Source organism: Malania oleifera, chromosome 4 (assembly GCF_029873635.1).
Source record: "Malania oleifera isolate guangnan ecotype guangnan chromosome 4, ASM2987363v1, whole genome shotgun sequence".
NCBI classification, from domain to species: Eukaryota; Viridiplantae; Streptophyta; class Magnoliopsida; order Santalales; family Ximeniaceae; genus Malania; species Malania oleifera.
In genome coordinates, this window is record NC_080420.1 from 47,332,300 (window position 1) to 47,350,951 (window position 18,652).

The 18,652-nt window shown below is 37.9% G+C and overlaps 2 protein-coding genes across 2 annotated transcripts; one reads left to right on the forward strand and one right to left on the reverse strand.

Annotated features, from left to right (window-relative positions):
• Positions 1 to 2,168: 2,168 nt before the first annotated feature.
• On the reverse strand, positions 2,169 to 4,386 carry LOC131152889 (MLP-like protein 43). The gene is made up of 2 exons (XM_058104824.1): positions 4,040 to 4,386; positions 2,169 to 2,559 (listed from the first exon to the last, which is right to left on the reverse strand). The coding sequence occupies exons 1-2, from the start codon at positions 4,338 to 4,340 to the stop codon at positions 2,294 to 2,296; spliced, it is 567 nt and encodes a 188-aa protein (XP_057960807.1). The 5' UTR covers positions 4,341 to 4,386; the 3' UTR covers positions 2,169 to 2,293.
• A 12,372-nt stretch (positions 4,387 to 16,758) lies between these two features.
• On the forward strand, positions 16,759 to 17,212 carry LOC131153792 (peptidyl-prolyl cis-trans isomerase CYP18-2-like). The gene has a single exon (XM_058106251.1). It carries the CDS (start codon positions 16,763 to 16,765, stop codon positions 17,210 to 17,212), a length of 450 nt encoding a protein of 149 aa, XP_057962234.1. The 5' UTR covers positions 16,759 to 16,762.
• The last annotated feature ends 1,440 nt before the right edge of the window (positions 17,213 to 18,652 follow it).

The following is an 18,652-nucleotide window of genomic DNA, read 5'->3' on the forward strand; positions in this document are numbered from 1 at the left end:
GAGAGCACTAATGCGTCATCATGTGGGTGCAGCATCCCTTCTTCGTCTCCGCTGTCAAAGGTTATGATGTCATCTTTTCTGTTTCGTTTGCTACTAGTTTCCCCCTTCTCTATCATCAGCACCTGTTTAGCATATCTTTTGCGTGCACTCCCGCTATCTCCACCAGCGGATCCTCCGAAGATCACCACAATTTCCCCTATGCCCTGATCTTCCTTCTCTTTTGCGCCATGCCTCCTCTGCTCGAGTGGTTCCCTTTGTGGGTTTTCTTTCTTTATAAACTTTGACAGATGTCCCCTTCTTATTAGGATTTCGATTTCTTTCTTCAACTAAATGCATTCTTCTGTGTCGTGGCCGTGATCCCTATGGAATGCGCATAACTTGGACATGTTTCGCTTATGTAGAGGCATTCGCATAGGTTCAGGCCATGAGATGTAGTCCTTCTTTTTTATCTGCACTAGTAACTTTGAGCGTGGTACATTTAGGGGTGTGTAGGTGGAGAACTTGTTGTGCTATCCTCTCATCTTTGGGCCTGTTTGTAGCGCACTAGTCTCATGTCTTTTTACGGATCTATAGGAGTCTCCAAATTCTCTGCTATTGTTTCTCATTTTTTGCTCTATGCGACTTCCTTTCGTATCCATCATTTCCTCCACGTTTATGTATTTCTATGCTCGGATCATTAACTCCCCCATATCCACCGGCGATTTTTTCCCTAGGGAGTATAAGAAGCTTCCGGGTTGGAGAGCCGTTGTCAAGGCGGCCAAAGCTACCCCCATGCCTAAGTTGCGGATTTCTAAGGTCGCTGTGTTAAATCGATGCATGAAGTTCTTTAGAGTCTCCCGCTCCCCTTACACCATACTCATGAGATGACTTGTTGTTTTAGCAACTCTCCGGCTACTAAGGAAGTGGCCGGTGAACATTTGCTCCATCTCTTGGAAGGAACCAATGGATCCTGGTCGAAGAGTTCGATACTAGTCTCTGGTAGTACGCTTAAGGGTGGTTGCAAAAGCTCGACACATGATGGCGTCCAGAGCCCCTTGCAACTGCATCAACATTTTAAAATTATCCAGGTGATCAATTGGGTCAGACAAACCTTCGTATCTTTCAAAGGTGGGCATCTTGAATCTACTGGACAATGGAAATTCCATGATTTCTTTGTTGAATGGCAGCTCTGAGGACCTTAGAGATGCTTCCCCATAGTAGGGCCTGGTTCTGTCCTCTTTCATCATTTTCTCTATATGATCTATCTTCTTGATTCTTTCTTCAAGCTCTGTGGATCTTTGTTGGTTGACGTCCATGCTATTTGCATCTTCTACCTTCTTGTTGAGGTGAATTTTCTCCTCTTTCTCCACTGGTTTGTTAGCTTGCTTGTCTACACTAGGATTCTCTTGCGGTTGGAGGAGGACGTGCCCTTCTTGACTCTTTTGTTGTAAGAGTTGGTTAAGCATGTCCTTCATTTCCTTCTGGAAAGTAAGGAACTCCTCCCTACTGACACCCAATGACTCTGCGGGCGTGGATTGGATGGATTGGGATGGTTCTTTTGTAGTAGGGAAGGAGGTAGAATTGCGTGAGGTCGACATTGCTGGAATGTCGAAAGTCGAGAGCAAGATAATATCGCCTCCTAAAAGCAGGTTCCCACAGACGGCGCCAACTGTTGCGGGGTAAAAATAGTAAGGATGCTCCTTCGACTCCCGTTGACCTGAAAGAGGAAGAGAAGAAAGGCTTGGAGGACCTGGGGTGTACTCCGGGGGATCACTCCGATGCCTAAATAAGAGGAATGCTTTTAGAGAGGCTGAATGCAACAGTATAATTGTGTTGAATGACTTGCTTTTGCCTTTTTTCCAAATCCCTTCTTATAGGGGCTTGAGTTGACCGCTGGTTGGTTCGGATTTATTGCACGGGGGTGTGAATCGCTCTCCAGCAGTAAGTGCGTGCATCTATTACTTGGTTATTAAGGCCATTAGCGTGGATCTCTCATTCTCTTTATTGGGTTGGAGCTAATCACTCGTCAGAATGTCAGACCCGGAGAAAGTGCGAGATAGGCGTTGACCTGCCCTCATTAGCTAGTTTATTTTGGGCATATCAATATTTGTATTTTTATTTATATCAAAGTTTTATTATTTTTATTTTTTTAGATTTCCTAATAAAATGCATTCATGTAATTAATGTTATAGTGTAAACTCACACTAGTGCAATGTGTATATATATAAGAGGATTCAGAAATTAAAGCAACATTAGTATATATATGCGAATCCCATCGATGCTCTTATTCTACTTACAAATCTCAAGACATTAATTATGCAGTGAGAAGAGAAGCGTCGAGATCTCTAGTGATGTTGAGGGCAAGATCCAAGTAGGCATGGGGATCGGGAGCATCCTCGTTGAGTTTCTCATATTCTAGAGTCCATTTGGCAATCCCACCCTCGCCCTTCGGGATAACCTTGAGGATGACACTGTAGGCTTTGTAGTACTTAAGAGGATCACCCTCGACCACCACCAATGTCACCATCCTGTTTTTCTCATCCACCACCACTTTCTCCTTTGCTGTCTCCACTTTCCCGTCTACCATATATAAAAACAGAGCATTAATTAAATCAACTATCAAAAATCCACTGCATACAGATATGAATTCAAAATGTTCTAGAAAATGTTGACGGGGTATATATATACATATATATAATATGAAATCATGTATAGGAGACTCAGCCAATATGTTGGTTCTTTATCAACATATAGGAATTTTTATTGTCAAAGCCATGGAGTGATGGCATGTATATATGAATTGGTAATCTCCCCTATGATCAGTTTTTGAAATTTTGCATCAAACAATGAGAAGGAAATTTAATTTTTATATATAGAAGGTAGCGTCATTGGTGGTCGAGATATGGGTTTATCTCGTTGAAGTAGAGTAACACCGCACAGAGAGTCATCATCCGATTATATATTAGAAGAGATAACACTTGACACAGCAAGTTGTACACATATTATCTTGTGAAATGGTGGGAGGTATTTATATTTATTTGGTAGCTAAGAATGAAATAGAATATAATGACATTTGTTTCCACAATTTTATAAATTCATCATATATTAATATGCGGTACATAAGAATAGAATCAAATAAAAAATTTATTTATAATAAATTTGAAAATTATGAAAATTAAATTCATTTCATTTATTCCATTCAAGAAAGCTAATTTAACTAGAAAAATATGTCTCGATTAGTAAATTTACTTCTGAACTTTTATCTATTTTAATTGTCAAGGAAACACCTAAAAGAAACTAAACTTAAATATTAATTATTATAATAACTATAGTAGATATATATCTGCTGGATGCATGAAATCATTTTGACTTCTTTAGAATTAAAAAAAAAATTAAAAATGAAAGGATACATTTTCCTATTTGTTTATCAAAGTGAGGAAAAATAAAATACGTAACATATTAACAAACAGAAATTTCATTTTATGAGTTATTCATATTTATTTGTTAACTTTATTTACATGTGATTTTTTAAATTTTTATTCATATTATAATTTTTGTTTGAAATGATATTTTATGCAGAAAATATATAGTCTTGTTTTCCTTTCTTTGTCTTTTTCTAATAAATTATTGTTCCACAGTGTGACGAAAAATAATATAAAGATCAAAGATGGAGGTCTATCTGTAGAGTGCATGGCGAGTTGGACGAGGACGCAACAGTGTCGCAGTTCTCTGCCGCCGCGTCATCGGAAGAAGAAAAGATTTCTTCCGGAGATGAAGATGGACTTGTCCCAGAACGCTCAAAATCTCTAAAAACTATCAGCCATAAGGCCCATCGCATCAATTTTCTTTTCTAGTAGATACTTTTTTGAAGAATTAAGTATTTACTATTCCCCCTCAAAGAGGCACTCGATCAATTAGAAATCCGACCGTTAATCCCCCCATCCATGTCCTTTCTTATCTCTAAGACCACTGTATATGCTTGTATATGTACAGAGAGGATATGAAAATAGATGGGCATATATGAATGAATGAAGGAAGGAATGAACTATGAAGTAGGTACCAGCAACATAGGTCCACTGCTTGATAGAGCCTTCGGTTTCCCACCCGCCTTGGTGGAGATTGATGTTGTGAACTCTGGCAGAGCAGTTGGGGAGGTGGTGCATCTGCCGCCTAAAGATGTTATAGAACTTGTCAGCCGGAGACTTGATCTCTGCTTCAACCTCCAGCTTCTCTGCAAGACCACCCATCGATCTTCTTCCAATATTTCTCAGGTAGAGAATACTCCAAAGTGAGGAAGGGGATGAAACAGCGTTAAGCCACACACAATATATGGTGGAGGCGGGATAATCTTGGGGACGCATGGAGTTGGCGTATAGCTAGCTTGGTAATTTGGTAGGACCTTATTCGGTCAATTCATGACGCCACACAATATACCATATGGGTTGAACACAAGGCTCACAATTTTATTATTATTATTCTTTTTTTGGGTGTGTTTTTTGAAGTATAAATAATTCACTGTATTTAAGATAAGGGTAGTGAAAGACTTTTTGAATTTGGAATCTTGATAGTTTTTCGATCAATGGCTTGTAAGGCCTTTTTTACGCATCACTCCTATAATTAAGTAATTTTTTAATTCATTTATATATAAAAAAAGGATTGTAAAGTGCACAAAGCTTCCACGTATGCGAGATCTAAAAAAGGGACAGACCACAATGGGTCTATAATACGCAGCCTTACTTTGTAAAAATTCTAAACCTATCTGCCTCTAGACCTCCCACGAACTAGGCGTGTGACAACCCAAATAAAAATAGAATTTAAATAATAAAAAAGAAAGAAAATTATCAGAGGACTCGTCGACGAAGTCAGGATTCGTTGACGAGGATATAAGAAAATTCTTCGACGAAGACTGAATTTCATCGACGAGAAAATATCGAGAGAGGTTTTGAGCCGACTGAATTTCGCCGATGAGGACTGAATTTCGTCGATGAAATTATTAAAGGATCCATCGACGAATGATGTGGCTCGTTGACGAATCCTCTGTTCTATAAATATCAAAATCCGAATTTTTTTACTTCACAGTTAAGCAAACTCTCTTCTCTCTCTCTCTTCCATTCGGCCCTCTCTCTCTCTCTCTCTTCGATTTTGGGCCGGATTTACGCCGGTTCAACAATCCGAAGCTACCACGACACTCCTGAGGAAATTCTCTCCAAATCTACCAGAGCGAATCGTTGGTGGAAGCAAGTTGGAAATCATCCCTAAGTTGAGGTAAGACTTTTTAAGTCAAATTTGATCTTACCGTAGTTATAGGAAATGATGTACACGTAGAAATACTGAAGTTTAGTACTGGGGGTTTTCATTTTCAGGGTATTGATCAGGAAATTCTACGGGTGTTAGATTAGGATATTTTAGGGGCTTTCTCAGTAGTCAGGTAAGGGAATAAACTAAAGCAATTATTTTTATGCAAACTATCATTATTTATGAGGAAAGTTATTTCCTGAAAAGTATGTGTTATATTTGTAAATTACGAAAGAAAGGTACGTTTGAGAAAAATACCGCTATTATGTTGAAATGTATATATATGTATGAAATGCCATAAATTATGATTTTTAAAATGCAATGCATGGTTTTTTTACAGCAATTGTGTGGCATGAGTATTATTTTACATGGAAGAATATCATGATATGATAATGATATGAATGGAATATGTTTTGAGAAACTATAGAAGAATACAGTACCTAATGATGTTGAGATGCATGATAAATTGATTATTTTCATAATGATATGTATGAGATGTTCGGCGCGAGGCCGTAATTATGAAATGTTCGGCACGAGACCGTAATTATAAAATATTCGGCACAAGGTCGTAATTATGAAATGTTCAGCACGAGGCCGTAATTATGAAAGATGTTATAATATCACGTGTTATATGTTATCAGAATTCGGATGTTAGTTTAGTTCAGTTTCAGGAGCTCGATATCGTAGCTATATAGATCAGATATCTATGCTCAGATTAGTGCTAACCACTCCACGAGGGGGTGGGAGATGTATAGTCGATGTGGCTTTCAGTAGAGCGTGAACGTCCACCTAACAGTTCGGACCAGGGTGTGGCGAGCCCATCGTACTTACAGACATATTTGATTCGGCAGTGGTTGGCCAGCCATTGTCGGGTCCCTCCTTCGGACTACACAACCTGTCATGGGAGGTAATACATGACATTAGCTAGCTATTCATTCTAGGTATATTTTCAGTACTATCAATTATAACAGATGTTTTATGTACGATATGACTTATTAGCAAATATGAAAGCATGTGATTATTTAGTACAATATGATGAACGTTTACAGAAATATGAAATGTACTGTATATGTATAATTGCCTTAAATGTTAATGTTGCCACACAGATGTATATAGTTTATTTTCCCTTACTAAGAATTGTCTCACCCCCGAAGTAAATTAATTTTTCATGAGTCCCTGAGAGACCGGCAGGTCATGACCGCCGTTGAGTCAATGATACATTACCCCGTTAGGAGGGTAAGCAACGTACTAGGATCAGAATTGTTTTGGTTATAGGATCCTAGATGTATTTTGAAATATTTTGGAAGAATGTAAATAAATACAGTATTTTGGGAATGTAGATAATTCTGGTATTATGTTTTATGGTTGGATGATTAAGATTTTATATTTACTGCTGCTTAGGTTTCCACTGTGATTGACAGGTGTTCCCGTTACCCACGGGTTCGGGTTGAGATTATTATTATTTATGTTTATTATGTGATATGTTAAGACGGTCGTTGCACGGCGTCCCTCCTTCAATAGCTTTGCACAATGCCACAATCCTCTCTCTCTCTCTCTCTCTCTCTCTCTCTCTCTCTCTCACACACACACACACACACACACACACACACACACCAAGCATGCTTTGTCCTTCATCCTCATAATGAATGTTCTAAGTTTTCTTCACAATCCTCTATATGTGTGTTTCTTGGTTATGGTGATGGACAAAAAGGATATCGTTGTTATGATCCAGAAACACAAAAACTTTATATTTCTTGTCGTGTTACCTTTCTTGAGCACATTCCATTCTTCTCTATTCCAACAGATCCTAACATCTTAAATTAGTCTGACATTGTAAATATTGATCCATTTACTTGTGATATTGATTCAGAGTCTTCTCCAGTTGCTCCCATTTCTTCTACTTGTCCTTCATTTTCTTCTACATGTACAAATTTCCCATCCTCCTTGGTGAACTCCTCTTCATCTTCTAATCATACAAACCCTGCATCTTCTCGTTATCCAACGCGACTTTGTAAGACCCCTTCTCATCTTGATTCATATGTTCTTATGTCTAATTCTCTTTATTTTTCTAGTTTTGCTACTTTTTTAATTTCTCTTCATTACCACTGTCAGCCTGCTTCCTACAAAGAGGCAGCTCTTGGTTCTCTTTGGCAATACGCTATGAATGAAGAACTTGCTATTATGGATAAGACTAGTACGTGGGAGTTGGTACCTCTTCTTCTTGGTAAAATGGTAGTGGGATGTCACTGGGTCTACAAGATCAAAATTAAGTCAGATTGTTCTGTTGAAAGATGTAAGGCCCGATTGGTTGCAAAAGAGTTTACTCAACAAGTTGGTTTTGATTATAAGGAGATATTTACACCAATTTCTAAGAAGACATTTGTACGTACTTTCATTATAGTAGATTCTATTAACCAATGGAACCTCTCATAGTTAGGTGTCAAGAATGCCTTCCTAAATGGGGATTGATCTCAAAGAGGAATTTTATATGTCCCCACACCCTTATGTTCCTCATCATCCAGGGGAGGTTTGTAGGCTAAGAAAAGCTTTGCATGGTCTTAAACAAGCTCCTAGGGCTTGATTTGAGAAGTTCTTTGACATGATTTGTTCTTTTGGCTTCCGCTCAAGTGATCATAATTCTGCCTTATTTACCCATTCTACATCCGCTGGGCGTATTATTCTCCTTCTTTATGTAGATAATATGATTTTAACTGGAAATGATACAGATGGGATTGCACAGTTGAAATCAAAGCTTCACCACCACCTTGAAATGAAAGATTTGGGACCCCAGAGATACTTTCTTAGCATTGAGGTAGCCTATTCTCCTAAAGGTTATCTCCTCTCTCAATCTAAATATGCAGCAGATGTCATTCAAAAATCTCGTCTTAATGATACTCGAACTATAAACACTCCTCTTGAACTCAATGCTCATTATGCTTCTTCTGATGGGGTTCCATTTGCGGATCCAACTCTATATCGTACTATTGTTGGCAGTCTGGTTAATCTCTTCATCACTCGACCTGATATTACATACGTAGTTCATATTGTGAGTTAGTTTTTTTCCTCTCCCACTACAATCCATTGGGCTGTTGTTTCTCTGTATCCTGTGTTATATCAGCGGGACATTGTATCAGAGTATATTACTCCCTTCTACATCTACTTTAGAACTTCGTGCTTATTTTGATGCTGATTGGACGGGAGATCCTACAGATTGCAATTCCACAACTAGTTTTTGTATTTTTCTTGGTGACTGTCTCATTTCCTGGAAAAGAAAGAAGCAATTTTTAGTTTCTCATTCTTTTACTGAGGTTGAGTATCGTGTCATGGCTTCAACTACTATTGAAATAGTTTGGTTGCGTTGGTTACTTGCTGACATGGGTGTCTTACTTGCTCAAACCACTCCTATGTATTATGACAATACCGGTGCTATTCAGATTGCTCATAACTCTGTCTTTCATGAACGCACTAAGTATATTGAAATTTATTGTCATCTCACATGTCATCATCTTAGCTAATTTCTTCACAAAGTCCCACACTATTAGTTGTTTCCAGTTTCTACTCGACAAACTCTCGATACTTCTTGGTGTGCCATCATGAGTTTGAGGGGGATATTAGATAATATATTTTAACGAGGGACATTTTAGTCTGTGTACATATATATATATTAGGTTTAGGTTTATTCTATTATGTATTTTCTATGTATTGTTGTTCTGCAACTAATTGAACTTTGGATGGCCTGCATGCGGCCTCTCTCTCTCTCTCTCTCTCTCTCTCTCTCTCTCTCTCTCTCTCTCTCTCTCTCTTTGTAATTGTATCTTGCATGGAAGTATGAACGTTTTTCAGACGGATTAATCTGCCGGGCATATTTTTTAGTTTTCTAACATTTATATAAAAAATTCAAAATAAATTTCTATTATCTTTTATCTTTTTAATATAAATAAATTTTTTTAAAAAATTGAAAAATAAACTCTACACATAGCGGTCTCCTTATCATCTAATAAATGTCGTAAGAGTTTAAATCCCACAAATTGCACAAGAAAAAAATGCAGATGATAAAGGGAAAATTGAGTAACTTGGTGCTTGTACTTGCGTTAGTCATTGTAAATATTTGTTTCAAATATTAAATAAATTGTACGATAAAAAATAAAATAAAATAAAATAAACAGAGAGAAAATTAAATGATAAACTACCCTGGATCACTTCTTCTTTTTTTTTTAACTATCAATTCACTCTTGGCGTAAAGATAACTTCACTTTTTTCCCTCTATGCATTCAAGATTTTTAACATCTCCTATTGACCTAAGCATTAGAAAGCGATTATCAAATTTCATTTGGGCATGATTCTGCTTAACAAGCCCTTATTTAAAAGTACTACTCGAGCATTGTAACTCAAAGATTCCATTTTCATATTAGCTATCTGCTTATATTGTCAAAATATGGGTTGCTTTTTTGCTTTCATCACTACTCCCTTAAAAGAAAAATTTACGGTGCCACAATTTTTGGTGACAATCATTTTTGTCATTAAATTAAATTTCCACTAATATTGGATAAATTATTAGATGCACCGAATATATATACAGGGTCTAACTTGATTTCATCATGTGTATTAAAAATTGCCTAATTTAATTATATACACACACATAACAAAATCAAGTTAGATCAAATCTATACACCTGGTTTATCTAATACTTTTTCCCAACTTTGAATCTTCCTACCAAAAATCTCTTCATGAACTTCTTAATGCAAAATTAAGATTTTCTTTTTAATCCAATACAAATGGGGACAATTCTTTACTTTGTAGAGTAAAAAATTGTGTCTAAATTAGTATTTGCGGTTCTCATAATAAATATTTAAATTTGAAACTTTAGAGTTTGAGCTTTAAATTGGAGCAAATACCACATAAAGCCATATTAAGTTTTATATAAATGTTTAAATTTAAATTTGAAGTTTGAAATTCATATTTCCAAACACAATCCAAGTGTATTATTTACACTAAATTCTTGGTATACTATTAAATCTCTTTCCATTTGATAAATAGGGTTGTCCTTAAAATGAAATATCGACTGATAGTTAAACATATTTAATTAGATTTACAATCCTCCAAAAGTTTATCAAAATATTTAAAGTTTTTTCTTAAAGTTCAATTGTAGTTTACTTAAACTCATTACAAAATTAATAATTGTCCCTGTTAGAAAAAGTTAGACAAACAAGCAACAAATGATTCATTCATATGATGTTGACTTTTTAGTAAGAAAAGGAGACAAAGTCAACCATATGGATGAACAAGTTAGGAAGTGTCTGCACAGCCAGTTGGATCTAAACGATCGGATGGTCATTTCTCATCCGATTGAACATCACTTTTGATAGATTGTTCATGACTCATTTTTCTTCTTTCTGGTCAATCTAATTTTCATTTGAAACTTTGTAACTTTGGTTTCATGGCTTAGACAGCAGCCCTATTGCTGTTGCAACTTTAGAATTGGGGGTGCCTGTGTAGTCAACTTGATATAAACGATCATATGGTGATTTCTTATCCATCCAAAAAATTTTGTAAGCTATAGCAACTTTAAAAAAGATTGAAATTCAACAATTACAAGATATCATATTAGTATTTAAATCCATATAGGTTCTGATATGAATTCCAATTATGTGAGTCCTATTAGATAATTCTCAAACAAAAGTATTCAATTCTCATTTCATACCTTTCTTATCTCTTATAAGATTTGAACCCAAGACATTTCATATGAAACTCTCGAACTTCCATTTCTATATGTGCTTTAAAAACCATTAAAGATTATTATGATTATTTTGTTGAATGACTCTGTCTAATAATAAAATGATTATAAAATGAAATTTTCATTTTTCATAAAGACAAAAGAACTATTATCATAAAATGAATGATAATATAAAAAAATTATTAATCAGTAACTTGAAATAGATTAAAAAAAAAATTGTTTTGACCTTAAACTTATTCAAGAAAAAAGGCATTTTAAGAATAAAAAAGTTGCAAATTAAAACTTGCTTTAAGTTTCTTTATTTGACAATGTTATATATACATTTATAGTTTAGGTCAAAGCCCGAGGGCGAGTGCTTCTTTTGGCCACAACCACGACCAAGTTGAGAGATGGGACGGTGGAATTGGTAGGAAGTTGGCACTGAGATTTCTTATTTAGTTCTTGCATGCATTACGAAATGTTTTACATATTTTGTTGTGCTTTGTGGTTTGAGCTCTTCCGATATTTTGTAAATAGTTTGGAATCTTTAGATTGAGATTTCTTACACTTAAATTAAATTTTAGTAAAAATGTACATCAATGATTTGCGCAATACTTCAATAAAAGCTTTTCATATAAAATAAGAGTTGACTTTTATTGATTTATTGGTAGAATGTGATAGTGAGTTTTTTTTTTTAATAAAAATATTTAATAAATTGTAGAGAGCGTGGATTTGGCTTTTGCGTGGAAGAATTGAAAAACTATTGTGTAATTCTCATATGTCCTCTTCCGCCAATTGAAATCTTCAACTAGTGCACATACAAGCCCATCACCATAGGTGAATGTGTAAGGGTTGACATATTTAAGTTTTGGCATATTTAAGTTTGTATGGGTAATTTTTAAAATTACTTACTATTGCGAGATAAAATGGTGATGACCTGCGATGTTACTCTCCGACTTCCAATGACTTGAAAAGGATGAAAACAAAGCAAGTTTGGAGGACCCGGGGTGTACTTCGGGGGGTCACTTCGATGCTTAAGTCAGGGAATGCTTCCAAGAGGTTGAATGCAATAGTAAGATTGGGTTAAGAGTTTGTTATCTTGGTTTCTTTGCATCACCATTCTTTATAGTGGCGAGCTTTGTCCCTTGGGGTGATCCGTCATTATGATGCGGGGGCGTGGATCACTCCAAAGGTTTAAAGCGCCAGCGTGGATCTCTCCCTTCATTATTAGATTAGAGTTAATTGCTCTTACCAGAGGATTTGACTTGGGTAGTAGTTGTAGGGTTTTGACTTCCTTTTATAAGCTTATATATTTAGGGCATATCAGTTGTCCCCCCTAGTTTCGAAGTTTTGAACAATGTTCCCAAAGTTTGAAAGTTTGTTCCTGTTGGGTTTTTGTGGAGGCTAGTTGTGTTTGATTTGGATCATGATCCAATCCCAGGTAATGATGCATAGTTTCTTAATGGAAGATTTCTTACTTGGGCATAGTCCATGGAGCGAAGGATGAGCCTTTTGGGGGTCCCCCCTGAGATTTTTTTTTTAACATCCTCTTCAGCTACTTCTTTGTCTACAGCTTGTCGAGTCGAATTTAGGGTGTGCTCGACTTACCCAAGCTGATCTTGTGGCACTCTTGGCTTTGCCGAGCTGAACTCGAGGGGGCATTGGCTACTTTGAGCTAAGGTGGAGGTGAACAAGGCTTTGCTGAGCCGATTTGCCAAGCCAGATTTTCGTTGAGTATTTGTGTCAAGCTGCTCGTGTCGAGCTATTTTTGTTAAGCTGTCCTTTGTGGGCAACTTTTGTCGAGCTACTCTTCAAGGCAATTCTTGCCGAGCTATTTTTGCTTAGCTGCCCTTCGTGGGCAATTTCTGTCGAGTTGCTCTTCGTGGGCAACTTCTGCTGAGCTACTATTCAAGGAACTTCTTGCCGAGCTACTCTTCGTGGGCATCTTCTGCCGAGCTGCTTTTTAGAGCACTTTTTGCCGAGCTATTTTTGTCAAGCTGCTCTTCAAGGCACTTTTTGCCAAACTGGTTTTTCCGAGCTGCTCTTCGTGGGCATCTTCTGTCGAGCTGCTCTTCAAGGTACTTCTTGCCGAGCTGTTTTTTCCGAGCTGTTTTTTCCGAGTTGCTCTTCGTGGGCATCTTCTACCAAGCTGCTCTTCAAAGCACTTTTTGTCGAGTTGTTTTTGCTGAGCTGCTCTTCAAAGCACTTCTTGATGAACTATTTTTCCGAACTGGTTTTGTCGAGCTGCTCTATGGAGCAATTTTGACGAGTTGTTGCTCCACGACTTTTTTGCTGAGCTCTATAGAGCAATTTTACCAAGTTGCTTTATGGAGCAATTTTCCCGAGCTGTTGCTTCAATGCTTTTGCCGAGTTGGTTTTGCCAAGCTACTCTACGGGGTAATTTTGGCGAGTTGTTGCTCCATGGCTTTTTGCCGAGCTGCTCTATGGAGTTATTTTGCCAAATTGTTGCTCCATGGCTTTTTGGCGAGCGGCTCTACAGAGCAATTTTACCGAGCTGCTCCATAGAGCAATTTTGCCGAATTATTGCTCCAAAGCTTTTGTCAAGCCAGTTTTGCCGAGCTGCTCTATGAGGCAATTTTGGCGAGTTGTTGCACCATGGCTTTTTGCCGAGCTGCTCTACATAGCAATTTTACTGAGCTGTTGCTCCATAACTTTTTGCTGAGCGGCTTTATAGAGCACTTTTACCGAGTTGCTCTATGGAGCAATTTTGCCAAGCTGTTACTCCCAAGCTTTTACTGAGCCAGTTTTGCCGAGCTGCTCTATGGGGCAATTTTGGCGAGTTGTTGCATCATGGTTTTCTTTTTTTCTGAGCTGCTCTATGGAGCAATTTTGCAGAGCCGGTTTTTCCAAGCTGTGCTATGGAGCAATTCTGCCGAGCTGTTGTTCTACAGCTTTTTGCCGAGCTGCTTTTACCAAGTTGCTCTATGGAGCAGTTTTGTCGAGTTGTTGCTCCACGAATTTTTGCCTAACTGCTCTATGGAGCAATTTTGCCAAGCTGCTCTATGGAGCAATTTTGTTGGGTTGTTGTTGTACGACTTTTTTCCGAGCTGATCTCTGGGGCATTTTTGCCGAGCTGCTATTTGGAGCATTTTTTCCTAATTTGCCTAATGATTTGTGCTCATTTCTTGGGCTTGATGGCCTTATAAGTCGTGCTCGTTAGTTGGGTCTGTTCCGCCCAATGTGCTGTGCTCATTTGTTGGGCTGTCTTCTGGCCTCACGAACTTTGCTTGTCAGTTGGTTCGATCTCGCCTAATGAGCTATGCTCACTTGTTGGGCAATCTTCTAGCCTCACGAGCTTTGCTCGTTAGATGGGCCGATCTAGCTATGCTCATTTGTTGGGCAGTCTTCTGGCCTCATGAGCTTTGCTCATCAGTTGGGCCGACTCTTCTTCGCCTAATGAGTTGTGCTCATTTTTTGGGCTGAAATCGAGTAGCCTAAGAGATAATACAGTTATAGGTATGTATGCAAAATTTGATAATTTAATAAAGGCACCCAAAATGTTCGAGTACATGACTAACTGAGATGCAATTTTATGGAACAATTTTCTTGGGCATGCTAGATTAGGTTAGAACCCCTTAGGGCATTGGTATGCGAGACATCTAGGGGAGTGTAGGACCGGAACTTGCTTGTATATCCTAACCCCCTAGAGCTGCTATGCAACTTGTTACTCTCTTGCCCCTTCCCTATTTTAGAGGCCTCCCCTATATCCTTCGAACTCTTTCTCTTCAGATAAGTTCGCTCTCTTCTTGTGTCTATTACCTCTTCCACATTAATATATTTTCGCACTCTTCCCATCAGTTTCCCCATGTCAGCTGGGGGTCTCTTTCCTAGAGAAGAGAGAAAGTTTCCCAGCTGAAGGGCCGTGGTTAGGGCTGCGAACGCCACTCCAATGTCAAGGTTGCAGATCTCCACGGTCGAGGTGACGAAGTGGTGCATGAACTTTTTTAGTGTCTCCCTTTCTTCCTGAACCATGTTCATCAAATGAGCCGACGTTTTGACGATTCTCCAACTACTGAGGAAATGGCTGGTGAAATGCTGCTCCATGTCCAAGAAAGAACCAATTAATCCAGATCGTAGGGTTCGGTACCAATCTCTGGAACTACCTTTAAGGGTTGCAGCAAATGCCCGGCACATGATGCCATCAGGTGCGCCCTGCAATTGCATCAACACCTTGAAGATGTCTAGATAATCGACTGGGTCAGACAAACCCCCATACCTTTTAAAGGTTGGCATTTTGAATTTTCTGAGCAGCGGTACCTTCATCACTTCTTTAGTGAATGACGACCCTAAGGATCTCAGAGAGGCTCCCTCGTAGAAGGGTTTGGTCCAGCCTTCTTTCAACATCTTCTCAATTTGGTCTATCTCTTTAATCATTTCTTCCAACTTGGTCGATTTTTCTCGTTGACTCTATGCTATTCGCGTCCTCCCCCTTCTTAGTGAGGTTAATTTTTTCCTCACTCTCGTTTAGTTCCTCTGCTTTCTTAGGTGGGTTAGGGCTAACCTGTTGTTGGTGGGGGACATGCTCTTCCTGATTCCTTTGCTGCAAGAGTAGGTTGAACATATTCTCCATCTTCTTTTGGAAGGCAAGAAATTCCTCCCTAGTGACTCCTGAATGTTCTACAGGTGTGGAGTGGATGGACTGAGGTAATTCTTTTCCAGTAGCAGGTCTAGAGCTAGAGTCGTGAGTGGTTGACATTATTTGAATGTCGGAGGTCGAGAGCAAGATGAGTACCTCTCAGAAGGAAGTTTCCATAGATAGCGCTAACTGTTGCAAGATAAAATGGTGATGACCTGCAATGTTGCTCTCCGACTTCCGATGACCTGAAAAGGATGAAAACAAAGCAAGCTTGGAGGACCCGAGGTGTACTCCGAGGGGTCACTCCGATGCCTAAGTCAGGGAATGCTTCCAAGAGGTTTAATGCAATAGTATGATTGGGTTAAGAGTTTGTTACCTTGGCTTGTTTGCATCACCTTTCTTTATAGTGGTGTGGTTTGTCCCTTGGGGTGATCCGTCATTATGACGCGGGGGCGTGGATCACTCCAGAGGTTTAAAGTGCCAACGTAGATCTCTCCCTTCATTATTGGATTAGAGTTAATTGCTCTTACCAGAGGATTTGACTTGTATAGTAATTGTAGAGTTTTGACTTCCTTTTATAAGCTGATATATTTAGGGCATATCACTAACAAAAATTAAGCATCGAAATATTTTCAATTATTCTCTTAGGATATTTGAAAGCCAAGTAATCATAGTGTTGAAGATTTAACCACCAAGTTGTCCAATTTAGCTATTGAAGGTCGAACTTGGGTTAGACCTAAATTGTTTGATCAAGTCCTCCAAAGGATAAACGAATTGAAATGCCAAGACCCATTTTAGTTGATGAAGGGGAAAAGAAGGAATATCTACACCTAGTTCATGTAATAGATAAGGAGTTCACTTTTATTGGAATTGCATCGTATTAAGTAGTTTTACTAATAGTGTGTATGCTGTTCTGCAAATAACATTAAAGTTCAAATTTGAGTTAGATAAAATAAGTAGCATAAAGTCTATAGGCCTACTAGAAAATAAAAAACGTTTCCTCATGTCTATATTTAAAAAAAAAAAAAAAGACATCATGAATCTACACAATAATCGATACAAACATCCAATTTGTTGTGGAATCATATGAAAATATTACCATTTTTAGGACATGTTTTGTTTTTTCAAAATTTGAAAAATCACAATTTAAGTCTAAAGAAGGTTTTTGGAGACGGAAAATGTGGGGGAGTGCAGAAGGAGGATCTCCAGAGGTCACCCTCGAGACTTCCATGGGGCCTGTCACCGTCGAGCTATACTACAAGCACGCTCCGAGAGCTTGCAGAAACTTCATCGAACTCGCCCGCCGGGGCTATTACGACAACGTTAAATTCCACAGAATCATCAAGGACTTCATAGTGCGAGGAGGGGATCCCGCTGGGACAGGAAGGGGTGGAGAATCCATGTATGGTAAGACGTTCGAGGATGAGATAGAGCGCGAGTTGAAGCATACTGGAGCTGGTATTTTATCCATGGCAAATGCAGGTCCAAGTACAAATGGAAGCCGGTTCTTTATTACCCTGGCTCCCACTCACTCACTGGATGGAAAGCACACAACATTTGGAAGAGTTTGTAGAGGAATGGAAATCATTAAGAGACCCGGGAGTTGTAATGAAACAGTGATGTTGTAATGAAACCAAGTTTTCTGCATCCAGAATGGCAAAGACCCTTTTGATTTTCCTGATTACTGTGTAATTTGAATATGTGATGGACATTATATTTAGGCGATTTACAGGGACAAGAAGAAAGAATAACAAATGAAAATGGTTAATTTTGGTCTGAAAAAAAAGGTCTAAAAAAGGTTTTAAGTCTTTTGTTTCAACAACAGTTATCTTGGGTGGTTAATAAGGATTTTTTTTTTTTTTTATACTTAATAAAGTTGTGCTATCTAAGATCTTTCACATCACATGGTAGGAGACCATAAGTAGGTATGAGAAATCAATCTTGATAAAAAACCTAATTTCATTAATTGAATTGATAACAATACAACGGTGTATATATATATACATTCAGCTTAACAACTAAAACAGATTCATGTATGAATCTGCTGAAGAGAAACTAATTAACTATCTAAAAAAATACATGCTGTCAATAACAAATTTTTTGTTCTATCTTGAAGCAAAGTTGATTTGTCTGGGCTGCTGCACGAGTTAACTGTTGCTGCTGGCTGGCTTTTCATACTCCCCCTCAAGATGGATTGATGAAGAACAAATATTAATCAGTCCCATCTTGGATAGTAACTCGAAAAATTGTTTATAACCCAATGCCTTGGTTAATAAATCTGCCAATTGACAATGAGTTCTCATATGATTCAGTTTAATCACTTTAGCCAATACCTTGTCCCTTACAATGTGACAATCAATCTCTATTTGTTTGGTCCTTTCATGAAAAACTGGATTGGATCCTATGTGCAAGGTTGACTGGCTGTCACAAAATAACATTGCTTCTCTATCATGCCTAATCTGCAAGTCCCTTAGCAAATAAAGAATCCACACAATTTTGCAAATTGCTATAGCCATAGCTCTATACTCTGCCTCGGCTAAAGATCTTGACACAGTAGCTTGTTTCTTTGATTTCCAAGAGATCAATGAATCTCCAAGAAAGATACAATATCCTGTAACAAATCGTCTTGTGTCTGAGAATGATGCCCAATTTGTATCACTGAATCCTTTGACATGTAGTTTTGATTTTGTAAAAAAAAAATACTCCTTTCCCTGGTTCATTTTTAATATAATGAAGTACTTTAAGAGCAGTTGCATAATGAGGCTTTCTAGGTTTTGCCATGAACTGACTGAGCTTGTGAACAACAAATGTAATGTCAGGCCTGGTAATAGTTAAGTATAATAGTCTGCCAACCAATCTTCTGTATTGAGTTGGATCATTTAGCATATCACCTTCATGTTTGCTAAGTTTTAAAGTAGGATCCATAGGAACTTTGGCTGGTTTTCATCCTAGTAAGCCAACATATTCCAAAATTTCTAAAGCATACTTCCTTTGACACAAGAAAATGCCCTTAGCTGTTCTTGCTACTTCCAAACCAAGAAAATATCTCAAACTCCCTAAATCTTTCA